At 42.5% G+C, this 18,106-nt stretch overlaps 1 protein-coding gene and 9 non-coding genes across 12 annotated transcripts in view; 1 reads left to right on the top strand and 9 right to left on the bottom strand.

Annotated features, from left to right (window-relative positions):
- LOC128768635 (tyrosine-protein phosphatase non-receptor type 14-like) overlaps nucleotides 1-18,106 on the top strand; it is a 55,754-nt gene that overhangs the window by 22,909 nt on the left and 14,739 nt on the right. Inside the window, exons 1-3 of one of the 3 annotated variants that reach the window (XM_053881633.1) lie at nucleotides 1,098-1,526; nucleotides 10,627-11,029; nucleotides 12,591-12,766. In XM_053881633.1, the coding sequence (XP_053737608.1) occupies nucleotides 10,856-11,029; nucleotides 12,591-12,766 (350 nt within the window). In that variant the 5' untranslated portion in view covers nucleotides 1,098-1,526; nucleotides 10,627-10,855. Of the gene's footprint in view, nucleotides 1-1,097; nucleotides 1,527-10,626; nucleotides 11,030-12,590; nucleotides 12,767-18,106 lie in introns of those variants that run through there. The other 2 variants (XM_053881631.1, XM_053881632.1) reach the window with 2 other exon arrangements.
- On the bottom strand, nucleotides 11,783-11,864 carry trnas-gcu (transfer RNA serine (anticodon GCU)). Its single transcript has one exon. It is a non-coding gene; the product is annotated as a tRNA-Ser (tRNA).
- Nucleotides 13,440-13,521, bottom strand: trnas-gcu (transfer RNA serine (anticodon GCU)). Its single transcript has one exon. It is a non-coding gene; the product is annotated as a tRNA-Ser (tRNA).
- trnas-gcu (transfer RNA serine (anticodon GCU)) lies at nucleotides 13,779-13,860 on the bottom strand. Its single transcript has one exon. It is a non-coding gene; the product is annotated as a tRNA-Ser (tRNA).
- Nucleotides 16,256-16,337, bottom strand: trnas-gcu (transfer RNA serine (anticodon GCU)). The gene has a single exon. It is a non-coding gene; the product is annotated as a tRNA-Ser (tRNA).
- On the bottom strand, nucleotides 16,583-16,664 carry trnas-gcu (transfer RNA serine (anticodon GCU)). The gene has a single exon. It is a non-coding gene; the product is annotated as a tRNA-Ser (tRNA).
- On the bottom strand, nucleotides 16,894-16,975 carry trnas-gcu (transfer RNA serine (anticodon GCU)). The gene has a single exon. It is a non-coding gene; the product is annotated as a tRNA-Ser (tRNA).
- Nucleotides 17,218-17,299, bottom strand: trnas-gcu (transfer RNA serine (anticodon GCU)). Its single transcript has one exon. It is a non-coding gene; the product is annotated as a tRNA-Ser (tRNA).
- On the bottom strand, nucleotides 17,529-17,610 carry trnas-gcu (transfer RNA serine (anticodon GCU)). The gene has a single exon. It is a non-coding gene; the product is annotated as a tRNA-Ser (tRNA).
- Nucleotides 18,010-18,091, bottom strand: trnas-gcu (transfer RNA serine (anticodon GCU)). The gene has a single exon. It is a non-coding gene; the product is annotated as a tRNA-Ser (tRNA).

The following is an 18,106-nucleotide window of genomic DNA, read 5'->3' as shown; positions in this document are numbered from 1 at the left end:
TTTTAAAACACATCTTCTCCTGCATAAAGAACAGACTAATTATAAAATACCGAGTTATAATATGAATATAATTCACTTTTTTATATTTAATTATGGAAATTAAACACAAATAAAGTGAAACTGCAGGTTCTATAGCAGCTTTTAGTATAAAGCAAACACGAAAACTGCTTACACATGCCCCTGTGTCGCTGTGATGTTGTAAAAATGTAGGTTATGCAAATAAATGCCCCACCCGCCCCCGACGTTGTAACTCAAGAGCTAGCAAAAGGCAAATAAAAAGGGGACATAAATATGTGGGGGGACCTTCTTTGTTCGGCGTTTAGTCACCTCTGTGGCCCCTGGAAAACCATTAAACGAGGAGGAGGAGGTGGTGGTGGTCTGCTCCCAGGAGCCCAACATTCCTCCCATTCCTTACCTCTGATGTCACAGAGAGGGGGCGGGGATACTCAGGCATCTGGACCCACTGATGCATTCACGGTCATGTACATCGGGCCGACACTATAGATTTGAGGGTGTGATAATGATAAAGACACAACAGTTAAAATGTTGACAATAATAATATGAATAATATTTCTCAGCACTTTGCCCAACATACTCTAAATGTAAGTTGTTATTTTTTATTTACTTAGTTATTTTACATTTTTTTCACAATCAGCAATTTATTAATTTAAATGAAGATTAAAAAATAAAACAAATTCTGGTCTTAAGCTCTTTTATATTTGTATTATTATACAAATGAAAGTTTAGGAAAACATTTGCAAAATAATGACACTATTGCTATGTATTACTGCGCGTTATTTTGTAATCTGTGTGTTGAAAATATATTATTTTCTGAAATGTATTGCATTATCGTTCATTAGATTGTATTCACCAACCCTTAAAACAGTTGTTGTTCAGAGGGATTTTCATTCCCATGATAGCATATGGTCGTCGACGTATTGCTATACGTTAGAATAGAAATGAACAAAGCTGGGTGTTGAACTTTTAAGATTTAACAAATGTGTGTGTGTTTATGGGCAAATGCGACGTTATACGTTAAACCTTATGTTTTGGTTTTGAGATGGTGAAATCTGATCCTGATATGGAGTTGTCCCATCTCCTACGCTCTGTGCTGTCAGTGAAGGCAGCACCCCCTCCTCCTTCCCAGTCCTGAACGCCTCCTCCGGACAAGAAGGACCGCTACTATCAACATACCGATCCCCCCAGAGAGAGAGAGAGAAGACCACGTCCTTATTACCCACCAACTACTCGATAATTATTTAAAACCAGTTTGAACGCGTTTGTGCGTGTCTACGAACCTAGAGGAGCTCTTGAGGCTGCAGTTTCCAAACTCCACCAAGTTCTTTTTCGCCCGAAAGTTTCGCAGCTCATGTGATTTGTCTTTTTTTCCAGAATCATATTGTGGATTTTCTGAGTTCAAAACCTCCTTGTGGATTATGTTTCTTCTCTAAAAGTCCCTGGGTGAGAGCCAGGCAAAAGTTTTCGCCAGAAACCCGAAGACTTCGGCATGTAGCGCAAAATCCGAGGTAAGTTTTCTCTCTGTCGCTGCACGAGCGTGATTTGGGTCTGTTCTGAAGAATTCGCCAACTGAAGAGCGAAGCCAACCACACAACACAACGTAGATGCCGAATTCACAGGAGCCGTCTTGAATTAATTGAGACATGTTGGGCTGCATCCCAAATATTTTTAAGCACAGCCCCCACCAACTCATGCGTTCACCCGAATCCAACTCCGAAATGACTAACATTAGCAAAGAATGTGAGGCTGGGCGACTGTACTCGCCAGTGAAAAGAATAGTTGGGAACGTTTCAACGTCTTTCTCGCAAAGTAACCCCCGGTAGGACCGTGCAGTTAGGGAATTCCACAGGGGTCATCGCCTGGAACGCCGGCGTGTTACACAAAAAAGGAACCCCAACATGAGTTTAGTTCAATTTATAGAGATATATTTATTAACTCCTACTCCGAAACGCAACAACAATACATCATGTTTACTAGGGTGTACACAAGATTTCACTTTTCAGTTTTACCATTTTTATGACCGCAATGTCAAATATTAAAAACTGAAGTAATTACTGTTTGATGTTATATACAATGAGTAATTGCATCATTAATTGGTCTGATTACTTTGTCAATTAAAATGTCATCAAAAGCATCTTGCATTTAAAACACGAATTTTCAGCTTTTTGACTTGTTTGATGAATCTCTTATTCACAGTGGACATGTGAAACTGAAGGTCTGCTGGCAGGATGTTGGCCATAATGTATTGGTGTACGGCCCGTGACGTGGTTTCATTATGATGCCTGTATATGATAACTAAATAAGCAGAAGGTGCTGCTGCTGTTTGCATTTATGAGGTCCTCATGAGGTCAGTTAGCATGTAGAGATGTTTTTTTTAAATTGAATGAATTATTTAAATGATCTTAATGTATTTGTTCATTGAAACAATTAAATTCAATTTTCCGTATTTTCTATATTTCATATTTGTTCTCAACAATATGTGTTTGTTTTTTAATTTATTTTAAGCCTGTAGTACTGGAGTGTGGTTGACAACTGAATATCGAACCGCTGAATCATCTTGTTTTTGTGGGTTCGGATGCTTCTATATTTCCGGACTGCTCGACCAGTTCCTGCAGTCCTCTTGTCAGCCACCTGAATGGTACGTGTGCTTATTGCTGATTCAATAATTACTGACCAACCTTGCTATGGAATGCAATGTAACATGTCGAAGTCCGTTTAATGGAGGACAAACAAGTCTCAGGCAAAATATCATTTCCCTGACTGTCTTGTCATGCACTGGTCAGATAGCAGAGGGTCTGTTTGATTACATGGCCTGGGTTGAATCACCACCATCTCTGTGCTGCAGAACTGTTTGTCCTGCCGGGACATTCTGCGTACATGTTTGTGTCAGTGCCAAAAGATGTGTTTGGGCATGCACCAAAACCGTAAAAAAGAAGCAGGGAGAGTTGTGAAAGGCAAATATAGCATAGTTACAGGAGGCGTGGGCCAAACACACGCACACACATCTGGCTGTTCTTATAAGCTTATGGCATGCTGTGTAAATTACATGTTAGCAAAGCAAGTGGCTTGGAAGTACGCTTTGGTGGAAGATGTAAAAGTCAGCGGTAGGAGGTCCTGTGCTGCATCTTCTGGTCAGAGGAGCATTTATCTACTGCTTCAAGAAAAAACATCCCCAGAATGAAGAACAACTGAGTTGAGCTAAAGGTCACCATGGTTAGACTATAATAGGTGTTTACAGCATAATAATAGTCTCCGTTTAAATGGAAAATAAGTATCTATTGTTTGTGTTGCCACTGGTCATTTCAGTCTAAAGGCCTTAAGATTGCTATGTTGCTCACCCACGCCTGTAATTTTGGTCGTGAAGGCTTGTCGCGACATACAGAGCGAAAAATCTAGCCAAGCTTTTTTAAATTGCCCTTAAAAGAGATAGCAGAGTTATGTGCAGAATGTATTCTTGTGTTTTACTTCATTCACCCACCAAGGAGCCAATTAATTCACGTTTAAATTGATTTGTAGGATGAGAATAAAGTAGGCTGGAAATTTTGGTTTTGCGGCAGATAAATGATTCTAGTCGTAGCACAGTAAGTTAGTGAAGAAACATTTGACTTCTCATCCTCAGCTCAGTCGGAGATAAAGTTCGAAATTAAGATCAGCACAGCTGTCATGAAGATTTCTGTACTTGAATTAAACACAGATTTTCAAGGAATTTTATTGCCTGGCCTTCATGTCCATCACTTTTCCTTCATAACCCTGGTGTACAGCTAATCCAAAATGCGCCTCCTCTGAGATATTAGCAGAGGTAGAAAGTTCATCCATAATTCCATGACCGCTGTGGAATATTCTTCTTGGATTTTGAGATTTTGACTTCAGCTTCCTCACTCAACCTTCACAGAAAATGATTTCTTTGTTGAGGATGTTTTTCCTCTACTAGACATGGTTAGATCCTCATTTGTGACGTGCTCTCTGGCAGCAGCAGACAATAACAAATCTGAATCATGCTACAACCTGCCCAGTTTTCCCACAAGCCACCTTCCATCTGAGCTGTCAGGTAGTGCTGTTCTGGCCAGATACTACAAAGAAATAAGGTTGAATATTAATTCACGAGCAAAAACTTTTGTGTTCATGTGATTTGTCAGAATATTCCATGAGTTCATTGTAGTAGGTTGCAATGACTAACTCGACAGCCCCTCGTATAAAAGTGCTGCTGTGATAATGTGCTGTGGTGATATCACGTTACTTTCCGATTCATTTTCATTCGTTCTGGCCGTTAACGCCCGGTCTCTGTAATTCGATGGATGCAAAGTAATGAGTCATTTTCCGATGGTGGGTGGCTGATGATTTGATTTGCAGCATCTCAGTCAGTCTTCAGAGCAGAGATGCTTCCTCTCAGTGAGCAAAGGAAGGATAGACTCTTCAGAGGTGTCTATTTAGGATGTGTTTTCTGGAACCGGGTGATACGTGTAGCATTTATGGTCAGAGGTTGTGGTAGTAGTCCGTGAGTTTGCCACTGTCCTCATGTTCTCACACAGTAGAGAGATTGTGTAAGAACACATGGATGGTGAACTGGAGAGAGAAAGAGCAGATGCACTTGTGACCAGCCTTCTGCTGCCACCGTCTGTTAGCAGCTGCTAATGATAAAACCTGTTGCTACAACAGGATCATCCTTGTAGCATTTATAGTTAGAGGTTGTAGAAGTAGTAACACAAGGGTTGGTGGGGAAACAATCTCATCCCTTTTCCTAGTCAGCATCCTATTCTTAGACGTTCTGCACCGGTTTGAGGCGCTAACCCTACCCTTAACCGTGATTACTCAGGTCACCAAACTGAAAATCTTCCCAAACCTAAAAAATGATGAGCCAATCATTGTGTCAAATAGATGGATGACACACATCCTCAACCATCCACACTGTGTAAACTGTTATTTGGGAAAACCCCGGTTCCACTTGTGAAATTGTTGCGTCCCTGCTGCGCTACTCTGAAACAAACAGGTTGCATGTTTAGTATACGTAGAAACAGAGGAGTGATCAGAAGTCAACACCAAAGGGAGATGATTGCCTCCTGGCATCACTTTTCAAAGCAAACAACCTCTTTAATGCCGTTTAGGCTCCATGTTTTGAAATCCTGAGTTCTTGTCTGGCCCACATCTGGGACTAACGCACACCAGAAACTCATTTTAGGGTATTTTGCGAGGAAGGATATACGTCTGTGATCCTTTTTTCCACAGCAGATCAAGACACTTTCTAATTGATGTCAAGTATAAACACGTGAATTCATCCTCTCTGGCTGTTGTTAGACGCTGCCGGATGTAAACAGTAGGAAGAGCAATGTGTTGCTGCTTTCATGGGCTTGTAAATCGGAGGGCTACTGAAGTGTGTGTTTGTGCCTCAGGGTTGAGTTGTGAGAAAACACTCGGTGGCTTTATAGTGATGGAGCATGTGTGTGTTGTATTCTTGTGTGATTTGGTTCCCAGGATAAGGATGGAGGGAGAGGGGGGTGGGAAGGCATGGAAAATGTGAACGCTGATGCGGTTTTTGTTGCAACAGACTTTGTAGCTGACTGTCCCGCGTGTGTGTTGTTGACGTGGAATGCTCTCACTATCAGTACAACTGTCCATGTTTGCCCACTCTTTCCCCACATCCTCCCCTCATTCTCTCCCTGGCTCCCCCCTCTCCTGACCAACTGTACCAACATGATAAGAGCCTGAGAAAGTCAGATGTCACACGTCTCTTCTTGGCTTTGTCCTCCACCCACCTCATCCTGGCTTATCTGTCTCCACACTCGGGTTCTGGGAATGATGAACAAAACATGGCAACTTGCGCACCAATCCAATCACTGACTCATCAAAGTCGTAGATCATGTCCAGAGCCTGTGACCAAAAACATCTATATCTCTTTTATCATTGCTAACTGTTGTGTAATAGTGTATGATGATTGCACATGATGTGGGGAGATGCACAATTCCTCCCTTCGTGTTCTGATGACTCCAGCAATCTTTTATTTTGCTGACATTTTTGGTGTCATGATGAACGCCTGGTAGTAGAAATGGCTTAGGTGTTGTGCTGATGCTAGATTTGCCCCGTCTGTGATTCCTTCTGTCTTAACATAACAAAAAACGTCTGTTCATTTCACCCTGCTGTGATGTGTGTGTGTGTGTGTGTGTGTGTGTGTGTGTGTGTGTGTGTGTGTGTGTGTGTGTGTGTGTGTGTGTGTGCACCCTATAGACAGTGCTCCTCAGCTGTCTGGATGTCACCTCCATGTGAGCACTTAGCTCCGTGAGTTTGCCACTGTCCTCATGTTCTCACACAGTAGAGAGATTGTGTAAGAAGAGATGGATGGCGAGCCGCAGAGAGAAAGAGCAGATGCACTTGTGACCGGCCTTCTGCCGCCACCGTCTGTTTGCAGCTGCTGATGATTGACAGTTGGACTGTACGAGCGTGTGTGGCTTCTTTGTCTGAACATAAGACTCTGTTTATGATAACTCTTTTACCCTACCATGTTAGAAAACTCTGTCATAAATGCAATTTTTAGAAATGGGATCTTAGCAATGCCTGTCTCGAGCCCGCCATCAGTTTTCTTGAGGTGAGATAATGAAAAGCCTGTCCTTGACCTTCATTATGAGACATTATTGTGAGGCGATCATAGGTTAGATTTAGGCTGGAGTTGCAAAGCTTTTGGTTTGGGTCTTGGAGGATGCTGGTGGAAGAGCAGTTCCAGACTCTGTAGCACTTAACGGGTTTGTTTTGCTCCAGCGCTCATGTGTAACAGCAGGGGATGGTGGAGGGAAGGGAGGGTGTTGGTATTTGAGACGGAGACAAGCTACACAGATCAGATTGATTGAGTTACACATGCTACACTTGTGTCCTCAGCCCTCGGCAGCCTGTGTCTAATGGTCTTAGCAGTGGGCGACAAAGTGCTGTTTTGTTCCCACTATTGTGTGGACGTGAATGGAGCAGAGCGACAGACCGACTGCTCAGAGAGAGAGAGGGAACGGTCTCGAGATCAGCTGTGATGTCACCATACTGGATGATTAGTCTCCAACTTCAAGCAAAGTTAGTGGATAATAACTGATTGATTTACTGTTTTTGTTTCACTGAGGTAGTCCGATTGTGTTCTCACTTGCCCTGTGGAGTGTGTCGCAGCACGTCCTCTTCATTCTCAGGTGGCACCTGATGATGCGAAACATCGCACCCTGAGGGGGGAAACCTGTGTCAACATTGAGTTTGTTGCAGGTTTTATATCTTGCAGCAGCTGTTAACACATGCGTTTATGTTGTCTCACCTGATGAGCCGTCTGTTCCCGCACAGCTCACATCCGGTTTACAACAATAACACTGCTGTTTTCGTTTTCAAACTTGAGCGGGGGAAGCAGGAATTTGATCTCCGATTTGATTTTTAACTTGACCGCCATCTGTTCCAACAGCTGGTTAATGAAACTAGCATTAACATATACTCAATCACATGCTGTCTATAAGTGTCAACGTTTGCGTTTCAAATGTGCTGAAATGTGTGCAATGACAAAATTTAGCTGTCACTTACACTTCTTTTCAAGTTAACTTCACTTAAAGTTGCCAACACAAGCGCTACGCAGTGACGTACACGTATGTTTTCGCTGGGTTTTCATGTTAAAAACATGACAAATGTGACACACTCAAAAACTGTTACACCACTAGCTGAGTGCTGAGGGTGATTACACAAGTTTCTAAATGTACATTATATTGTTACATTAGACACATAGAAATGGTTTTAACACAATGTTTGACTGCATCATTTTCAGGCTCTTACCTTTTTGCTTTACATCATTGTAAAATGTTCCTGCCTCTGCTTAGTTCTGACTGTGTAATTAAGACATTCCCCTGGTAGGAGTGGAAATTGAACCTCTCCACCTCCACTTGATTGTAGCTGTCACTCACGTCATCGTCAAACCTCAGAATATCTTTATTTTTGTCGCCTTTTCCCCTCAATGCTGAAGAAACAGCCGCAAACGGTATTCATATATTTATACATATTTAGAAAGGTCGACAGAAAAACAACTCTATCTTTAGTGTTCCCTCGCACTTTTTTCCTGCACCACAAAATTACAATGTGCAAAGTCATAAACATACACTGCTTTTTCGGGCTGGAAATAAACTTGGGAGAGAGTGTCACTGCGGAGTGGTAGTTTTTCTTTTTCTTCTTCGGGTTTGTATTGTATTGTGTGTTTGTCTCAACCACACAATCCCAACTGTTCCCCTGATTGCTAGTTTAAAGTCGCACTGACTGCTGTCTGGTCCTCTGACCAACCTCAGGAGAAGCTGGTGGGTGTGTTGTGCTCCAGTGTGTGTTTGCGGTGTGACCTGTTCATGCATGTCTATGTTTGTATACGACACAGTGAAAGTATGCGTCTTTATTTGGCTGTTTGTCTCCGGCCGTAAACTTGTTGAGGGGGATTTTGCAGGCCGTTGCTGTTTTACTGGTTCGTGTGTGGTGATGTCACTCAAGTCCTTATTTAATTCCTGTTTATAATTATCAAGTGCTTGTATTGTCCATGTTAGAACTTGTATTTTCCATTTCATGTTAACATTTTTAGTTGCATATAGTTCTATATTTACTTTCTGTATAAAATAGACCATAATGTTTGTTTTATTTGTTATATGTCAACAGGTGAAAAAAGCCCAAAAACATACAACACGAGAAATATAGTCTGAAATGGAGGATTGTTCGTTTGTTTCATGATCACACTGTGTATGCAAAGTGTTTAAAGACATGAATCAATACATGTGTAAAAACAAATGTGTGCCTGAGGGGGCAGTCATGGAAATAACATTTATTTATTTATTGTTGATGATGAAAAAGCCCATTATTAAAACAATGTGTCTATACTACACTACAAGAAATGCATATAAAAGTATTTCTGAGAAATGCTAAAGACAATTATATTACTATTAACAATTCTGGAGGAAGATGAACATATGGAAGTTTAATTACTTTTTTGGCACGAACAATGATGCAAAACAACGTCTAAAGAATAGGATATACATCAAAGTGATTACAAATAATTGCGGGACAAAATAAGAGTTTGTATCTGCATATATCTTTCATGATGTCATCATAACATAGAGTATAACCTTTGACTTATGGATCAGTTATTTTAGTGACGGCAGACACACAAGGACCACTTTTTTTCACTCTGATATTGTACTAAACTTTTTATGCATCATATGCCTGGCAGGCTGCAAAAAACTACATTGTGGGCCAGATTTGGCCCCTAGGCCTGAGTTTGACACACATTTTAAGCCAAAAAATGGGGGTCCGAGAGGTCACAGTTCATGTCGGGCAAAGGCCCGGGGTCACCGTGGCCACATGTCCATGGAGAAGCTGATTTGTTAAGAAAAAACTGTCTTAAATAGTTTGCTCAAGCAAATATGAGTGTGAGAATGTGCTGCGTCTCTCATTCAACTTTAAATGATCTCTGTCTTGGTTGTTAGCCTGGTCTGTCTATTGCACATGCACACACATGCACACACTCTCCTTCCTTGCATTGCATACTTGAGTCAGGTGTGCTCTGTTTTTCCAGTCTGAGGAGAGAGGAATCTGGGCCGTAGTCCAAGCTGACTATCAACAGCATACTGCCGGAGAGCAGGACAAGAAGCAACACATTCGCTCCATCTCCTCCGCTCCTCCTTCTCGCCCCTGCTGCCTTATCATTTCAAAATTGTTGTTTCTTCTGTTGCTGCGTGATATATCATCACCTGCTTTGGGGTTTGACTGGTGCACACCTGGAGGTGTATGATATTGTGTCATCACCATTTCACCTGAATAAGGCGTCAACCTAACAGCTCAGCATAATCTTTTGATTTGAGTAGCAGTGGAAGCTAATGATGACATCTTGGATTATAAAGTTGTGAAGCCCAATGAGAAGAATCGTTGTCAACAGTGTGTATGTAACTTCAGCTGCGGGGGGCTCCATTTGCTACTCAGGTGTGTGGTTTAAAAGCAGATGAAACCTCTTTTGGGAATGTGTTCATTCAGAAAACAGGTGTGAATGTACCTGCCGGCAGGTGTCACGCTCCACTTACAACCCTCTCCTCATTATTGACATAAAAGCTTAGGCTTGAAGAGTTACCCAGTGATGTGTTAAATCGTCCCCAAAGACTTCCCCAAGTATTTCTATTTTGTTTGAACTTACTTCTTATTGACTTTGGCAATAGCTGCTCAAAAGTATCTGTCCCGTTCCGCGCTAAACTGTGCGCTATAACGTCAGCGACCAAAGAGTTGGAAGTGGGGGTTGAAAAGAAAAGGCCTCCCACGCAGGCAGATAGAAGTCTTAGAAGCTCCATCAGTTCCTCAAAGCCAGCTGCTGGGTTCAGATGGATGTCTGCGCTGTGCTGTTTGATGTTCGTTCATCCGTAGCCCTCACATCTCCTGTGTCTCTCAGCCTCGGCCTCATGGGGCTAGAAGTAGCACAGCTGCCACAACTGTAGGATAGTACTGTTGGATACCGGGCCATTCCTGTTTGTGCAGATACAGCAACTACATCGTCCTAGCTCTGGTGATTCTAGCAAAATACCTATTGATCTTCTTCTGCTTTGCTTTTTACGATCCTTCATGAATGTTTTTTGTGTCTCTCCACAGCACGTGTTGATCGCTGTTTTCCTCTTCGAACATCTTCGGGAATGGGCCTGCGCCTCGCCAGGGTGCATCTCTCCACCCAGTGGTGTGGCTGGCGTCGCGCGAGAGTGAGGAGGGCAGCGGCCAGGTCATAGAGCCGGCCCACACGCCTGTCTCGCTCTCTTTTCGCTTGCTTGCTCCCAAGTGACTTTTGACCTCTGACTCAGCCGTGACCCACGACAAGCCGCCAGCTATGCCTTTCCGGCTGAAGCTGAGGCGCACACGGCGCTACAATGTCCTGAGCAAGAACTACTTTGTGACCCGGATTCGCCTGCTGGACGACAATGTGATTGAGTGCACTCTGTCGGTGGAGAGTACAGGGCAGGAATGTCTGGAGGCGGTGGCCCAGAGGCTGGAGCTCCGGGAGGTGAGGAACAACCATTTGTCAATTTGTTGAGAACTTCTTTTGGAACCAAATGGCTTCAGGGACATCTGTCTGGACTTTTCTCTTTCATCTGTGTTTTATTTGAGTTTCAGTGCAGAGTTTTAATGCTGGTTTTGTGTTTGAATCTTTTGTTTGACATTTGTGGTTGCTCGCTTCAAGAAAGGTGTAGAGGAAACACACTTTAACTTCACAACATAAATTAAGTATCCCAAAATTAGACATATGAAGGACGTTAAAACTGGGTCAAAACATTTTTCTTATTAATGACATTGGTGTTTGTTTTGTACAGCACATCCTGAGAATTGAATGGGCCGTTGGACGGACATTCTCTTATTTGTGTGCATGGTGGGGATGGAGGGAGGTGTCGTTGTGCGCACTCACACAATGTTGTGGTATTTGTCAGGTGTCAGAGAGGTTATAAAAAGATGCCTCGACTTTAGTGCCGTCTGTTCTGTGCTCACCATGAAGTCTGAGGACTCTTGTTTATCTGAATCCATCACCTTGTCTGGTTGTCAACAATGTTGCCTCACAACAAGAGTGCAAACTTAACATCTGAACATGAAATTCATGCGTCTTTCTTTTTTTATTTTTTCTGCTGTCTGTGTGTCCTGAATCCATTCACTACTGCACCTTCTCCCTCCCTGTCTCGTATGCCACCTCCTTACCTTGTTTTACTGAATGCGGTATGAGCGCCTCAATTATTGTTTTGTGTTACGCATTGTTAAAACAACCATTCGACAAGGATGGTATTCGAACCCACGCGTGCAGAGCACAATGGATTAGCAGTCCATTGCCTTAACCACTAGGCCACGTCGTCTATTACTGTCTACTGTCTATCTACTTTTAAAACGATAAAAATATTCCGCCACTGTTCCAAAAGTGGCCGTTAATAACACAGCATGTTGACGCCTAAACAGACATCGATGTACTAAACACACATTGCATTGAACACACCAGCCCACAATGCGTTGGTATGTCACCCTTTTGAGCCTAATTGACTGATTGTCACTTTACCTTGTTTTAGAATTTAAAAGGACACTACGACAAGGATGGGACTCGAACCCATGCGTGTAGAGCACAATGGATATCGCCTTAACCACTCAGCCACCTTGTCTGTTACTGTAGAGTTTGTCCCCTTTTATAACGTGCCAGTTAGTAACGCAGCATGCTGAGTGGGTCAACAGTCTCACCTAAGCGCTCCTTTTCCAGGTCTTTCCTCTTGGAGACATCTCCATGATCTAAGTTAAACATCTACATTAACATGTTTAACTTAGATCTTGGAGACATCTCCAAGATCTAAGTTAAACATGTACGTTAACATGTTTAACTTAGATCGTGCCTCAGATGTCAGATGCTATTAACAGATTAAGGGGACATATACGCTTGTTGTACTTCATTTACTTAATGATATCCTGAATGTTTTCCTTGTTCGACCGAAATATATTGTCACTCTTTCATGGGCTTCTTGCTCCACTGCCATGACTGTGACCCCCTGATTTTGTGTGCCTGTCTGACCCTTCCTTCATCTCTGCTGTCACTCTAGACTCATTACTTTGGCCTGTGGTTCCAAGGGAAGACCCAGACCCCGGCCCAGCGCTGGGTGGAGCTGGAGAAACCACTGAAGAAGCAGTTGGACAAGTTTGGCAATGAACCACTGCTCTTCTTTGGGGTGATGTTCTACGTGCCAAGTGTGTCTCGTCTGGAGCAAGAAGCTACAAGGTAAAGTTAGTTAGTTAAAGCAACATACTTGTAGCACTCCCCAACAACGCATTCCTGAAAATCACTGATTTTTCTATGATGCCATTAAGTGAATAAGGGACAGTACAGCAGGTGCTGTTAATGTCATAATAACACCAAAATTGCCAGTCCTCAGTATTCTTTGCCTTTTTTAATTCCTTTATTAGTTCCTCACCAATAGAATTTAAAGAAACTCTTCCGTGAGGGGCAGCATTTAATAAGTTTACATTTATTTAAACTTCCATTGGGGCCATCACAGAATTAGATGAAATTCATTTCTCCATTTGATAATTTTAATTATTTGTCAGCAACTTTTAAATTTCTGTGGTAACAATATGCCATTTTCTTTCATGCTGTTTCTAATTTGATGAGAATGGGATTTAAACCTGCAGTGCATTGCCTTAACCACTCGGCCACCTCGTCTGTTTTTGTCTTTTTTTGTCACATTTAAAAGGGAAATATAGTAAATCAATGTTTTCCGGAAGTGATCATGGCAGTTAATAACACGACCCGTTTACACTATCTTCAACATTAAACTGACGAAGATGTAGTAAACACAGATTGAAGTTTACCCACTAGCCCACAGTACATTGTGGTGGAAGGTGATCCTATCAAGCCACTTTTGTTTCCCCTCATACAATGTAAAAGCACAGTACGACGAGGATGGGATTCGAACCCATGCGTGCAGAGCACAATGGATTAGCAGTCCATCGCCTTAACCACTCGGCCACCTCGTCTGTTTTTAGTTATTTTTTTGTCCACATCTAAAAGGTAAATGTAGGAAGTCAATGTTTTCTGGAAGTGGTCATGGCAGTTAATAACATGGCATGTTTACACTATCTTCAAAGTTAAATGGACGAACAGAGATGACAATGGTGTAGTAAACAAAGATTGGAGCTAAGCCACTGGCCCACAGTGCATTTCAGAGGAACGTCATCCTTTCGACCAGTATCATCAGATCGCTTTTCCTTCACTTAGAATTAAAAGCTTGCTACGACGAGGATGGGATTCGAACCCACGCGTGCAGAGCACAATGGATTAGCAATCCATCGCCTTAACCACTCGGCCACCTCGTCTGTGTCTATTGTTTTTTTTGTCCACATCTAAAAGGGAAATGTAGGAAGTCAATGTCAATGCTATTTCATCTTTTTTATTTAGTATTTCCACAATCTTGCCGTATTAACCACTTGGCCACCTTGTCAGTTGGAGAGTGTTCTTGTCTGCATCACCCTCCCGTCAGCTGCTTTAGATCATGATCCACTTCCTGTTGAGACAAGCCCAGTGTCCGTGGGCGACCATGTGGTTCCACATTTTCTTGTATACACCCTGAATACTTGGTGTTTAGAAATTAAACCAACAGAGTGTGAATGTAGGCTTTCGAACCCATGCACCGTGGCTCACAAATGATGTGTTTCTACCACTATGCTTACATAAACTGCCAGTGTGACAAACGTGCCTCGGTGTAAATGTTCCCCCACATTTCTGTACGTTTCGCTGAAGAACACAAGATGATTATAAACCACAGCATTCTCACACGCATCAGTAGCACTTGTGGTGAATTTTCAGCCAAACAAATGTTGCTTGTTTTCGGTCACAGTTTATCTGAAGTTGAGAAGCACTTTATACCTTTAAATAAACCTGTTTCATTACCATGCATCTGTAAGCATTGTAGTGTTGGCGAAACTGTGTGTGTGTGCAGATTTAAGGCAGGATCCGCTCTGGCAAAGGGACGGTATTCTAGGAATCTGGACTTTTATGGTGTGCTCGTGTGTGTGTGTGTGTGTGTCTTGTTATGAGGTTATGATGGGGCCTTAGGGGCAATTTAGGGAACAATCGATGCCTCTTTTTCTCAAGCCCCTTCCCTTTTTATTTGATCCCAGCATACAAGTGTCACCCATCCCTTTTCTCTTTGGTCAAATCTTCACATCACTCACATTTAACTTGCTGTCTCTGCGTATCGTCGGCCTTCTTTCATTCGCCCTCTACCTCCCTCTCCTTCTGTGTTAGCTAGGAATGTTGGCACAGCCGTCCTGCGTAGGAGGCCGGCCACACATTCCTCCAAACAGAAGTGCTGGGGGTAGAAGGGTGCGTGGGGGATGTCTGGTTTACAACGCACACATGTGCACACACTCACCTCACACACACCTCTCTGACTCTCACAGGAATCCTCTCAGAAGCCAGCTGCGCAAGGGTTAGTCACAATACTTGTTACTGTAGAATACACACTCAGCACCTGAGGAGAGGTTTGTCAGCAAAACCTTGGAGTGATTTCAGGGTGAGACAAAAACACTCAAGGGGCCAAATAGAGGTTTGTCTTTGAAAGTTACGAGCATCAAGAAGATACCTGTATGTCAATTGATGACCAATACTGTTGTTGCCATTCCTGTTATATGAACATCAGCTGCTGCACATTATGCATTAGTGGTGGGAGAGATTTTGAAGACTTCAAAGGCCAAATAAAATGAAATCCGTAGCCAAAAGTAGCCCTCTTTCTGTGAGTTTGACTTCTCTCATTTGAGCATGTAGTTTCATTAGTCATAAGTCATCAGTATCAGAATATTTAGTAGCACCATTTTTTAACTGGTTCACACAGGAATATACAACCGTTTGTCTTTTCTTTTCACTTAGTTAGTTCAAAGGATTTCAACCATTAATCTTAAAAAATGTGTTCCACTGATCATAATAACAGAAAGAGGAAGATTTAGTTTGAACTGAAGAGCTAACAAATGCCTTTGAAGTTAACTTTTCAATGGATGTGTCACCTGATATTCTTATTCTCCCTCTGTCCTTCCTTTTTCTTCTTCCCCTCATGCAGCTGAGAACATTAACCCAAGGAGTCAGTGTTTGCTCGTACTTATCAGCATATCACTTTTCCTTCTCTTAGAATTAAAAGCTTGCTACGACGAGGATGGGATTCAGACCCATGTGTGCAGAGCAGACATTTTAAACAGGAAATATAGCAAGTCGATTTTTTTCCCAGAAGTGGTTGTGGCAGTTAATAAAGTTGACACAACGTTCAAAGTCAAACGGACGAACAGAGGTGACGACAGGGTGGTAAACACAGATCTGAGTTTACTCACTAGTCCACAGAGCATTGCAGTGGACCATCATCCTTAAAAGCACAAGCCTTTTCATCATATCACTTTTCCTTCTCTAAGAATAAAAGTTTGTCCACATTTAAAAAGGGAAATATAGCAAGGCAATGTTTTCCAGAAGTGAGCATGGCAGTTAATAACACGGCACGTTTACACAATGTTCACAGAGGCGACAATGGAGTCGTAAACACTGATTGAAGTTTACCCACGAGTCCACAGTGCATTGCGATGGAACGCAGTCCTTTCGAGCCTTATATCATATCACTTTTGTTTCCTCATACAATTTAAAAGCACAGTAAGACGAGGATGGAACTGGATATTTTCAAGCCTTTTATCATATCACTTTTGTTCACTCTTACAATTTAAAAGCACAATACGACGAGGATGGGATTCGAATCCATGCGTGCAGAGCACAATGGATTAGCAGACCATCGCCTTAACCACTTGGCCACCTCTTCCATTTTTGTCTTCTTTTTGTCCACATTTAAAATGGGAAATATAGCAAGGCAATGTTTTCCAGAAGTGATCATAGCAGTTAATAAAACTATCTTCAAAGTTAAACGGAGAAACAGTGATGACGACGGTGTAGTAAACACAGATCGGAGTGTACCCACTGGCACACAGTGTATTGCAGTGGAACGTGGTCCTTTTGAGCCTTATATCATATCACTTTTGTTTCCTCATACAATTCAAAAGCACAGTACGACGAGGATGGGATTCGAACCCATGCGTGCAGAGCACAATGGATTAGCAGTCCATCGCCTTAACCACTCGGCCACCTCGTCCGTTTTTGGGTTTTTTTTGTCCACATTTAAAACGGGAAATATAGCAAGGCAATGTTTTTCAGAAGTGATCATAACTATCTTCAAAGTTAAACGGAGAAACAGTGATGACGACGGTGTAGTAAACACAGATCGGAGTGTACCCACTGGCACACAGTGTATTGCAGTGGAACGCCATCCTTTCGAGCGTATTCATGATATCACTTTTCCTTCTAAGAATAAACGCTTGTTACGACGAGGATGGGATTCGAACCCACGCGTGCAGAGCACAATGGATTAGCAGTCCATCGCCTTAACCACTCGGCCACCTCGTCCGTTGTTGTACTTTTTTTGTCCGCATTTAAAACGGGAAATATAGCAAGGCAATGTTTTCCAGAAGTGAGCATGGCAGTTAATAACACGGCACGTTTACACAACGTTCACCGAGGCGACGATGGAGTCGTAAACACTAATTGAAGTTTACCCATGAGTCCACAGTGCATTGCAATGGAACGTGGTCCTTTTGAGCCTTATATCATATCACTTTTGTTTCCTCATACAATTCAAAAGCACAGTACGACGAGGATGGGATTCGAACCCATGCGTGCAGAGCACAATGGATTAGCAGTCCATCGCCTTAACCACTCGGCCACCTCGTCCGTTTTTGGGTTTTTTTTGTCCACATTTAAAACGGGAAATATAGCAAGGCAATGTTTTCCAGAAGTGATCATAACTATCTTCAAAGTTAAACGGAGAAACAGTGATGACGACGGTGTAGTAAACACAGATTGGAGTGTACCCACTGGCACACAGTGTATTGCAGTGGAACGCCATCCTTTCGAGCGTTTTCATGATATCACTTTTCCTTCTAAGAATAAAAGCTCGTTACGACGAGGATGGGATTCGAACCCACGCGTGCAGAGCACAATGGATTAGCAGTCCATCGCCTTAACCACTCGGCCACCTCGTCCGTTTTCGCCTTTTTATTTGTCCACATTTAAAACAGGAAATATAGCAAGGCGATGTTTTCCAGAAGTGATCATGGCAGTTAATAACACGGCACGTTTACACAACGTTCACAGAGGCGATGATGGAGTAGTAAACACTGATTGAAGTTTACCCACGAGTCCACAGTGCATTGCAATGGAACGCGGTCCTTTCGAGGCTTATATCATATCACTTTTGTTTCCTCATACAATTTAAGAGCACAGTAAGACGAGGATGGAACTGGATACTTTCAAGCCTTTTATCGTATCACTTTTGTTCACTCTTACAATTTAAAAGCACAGTACGACGAGGGTGGAACTGGATACTTTCAAGCCTTATATCATATCACTTTTGTTTCCTCATACAATACAAAAGCACAGTACGACGAGGATGGGATTTGAACCCACGCGTGCAGAGCACAATGGATTAGCAGTCCATCGCCTTAACCACTCGGCCACCTCGTCCGTTTTTGTATGTTT

This window comes from Synchiropus splendidus, chromosome 12 (genome assembly GCF_027744825.2).
Source record: "Synchiropus splendidus isolate RoL2022-P1 chromosome 12, RoL_Sspl_1.0, whole genome shotgun sequence".
NCBI classification, from domain to species: Eukaryota; Metazoa; Chordata; class Actinopteri; order Syngnathiformes; family Callionymidae; genus Synchiropus; species Synchiropus splendidus.
Note: the sequence above shows the minus strand (reverse complement) of the source record. Positions and strands in the feature narration are given on the sequence as shown.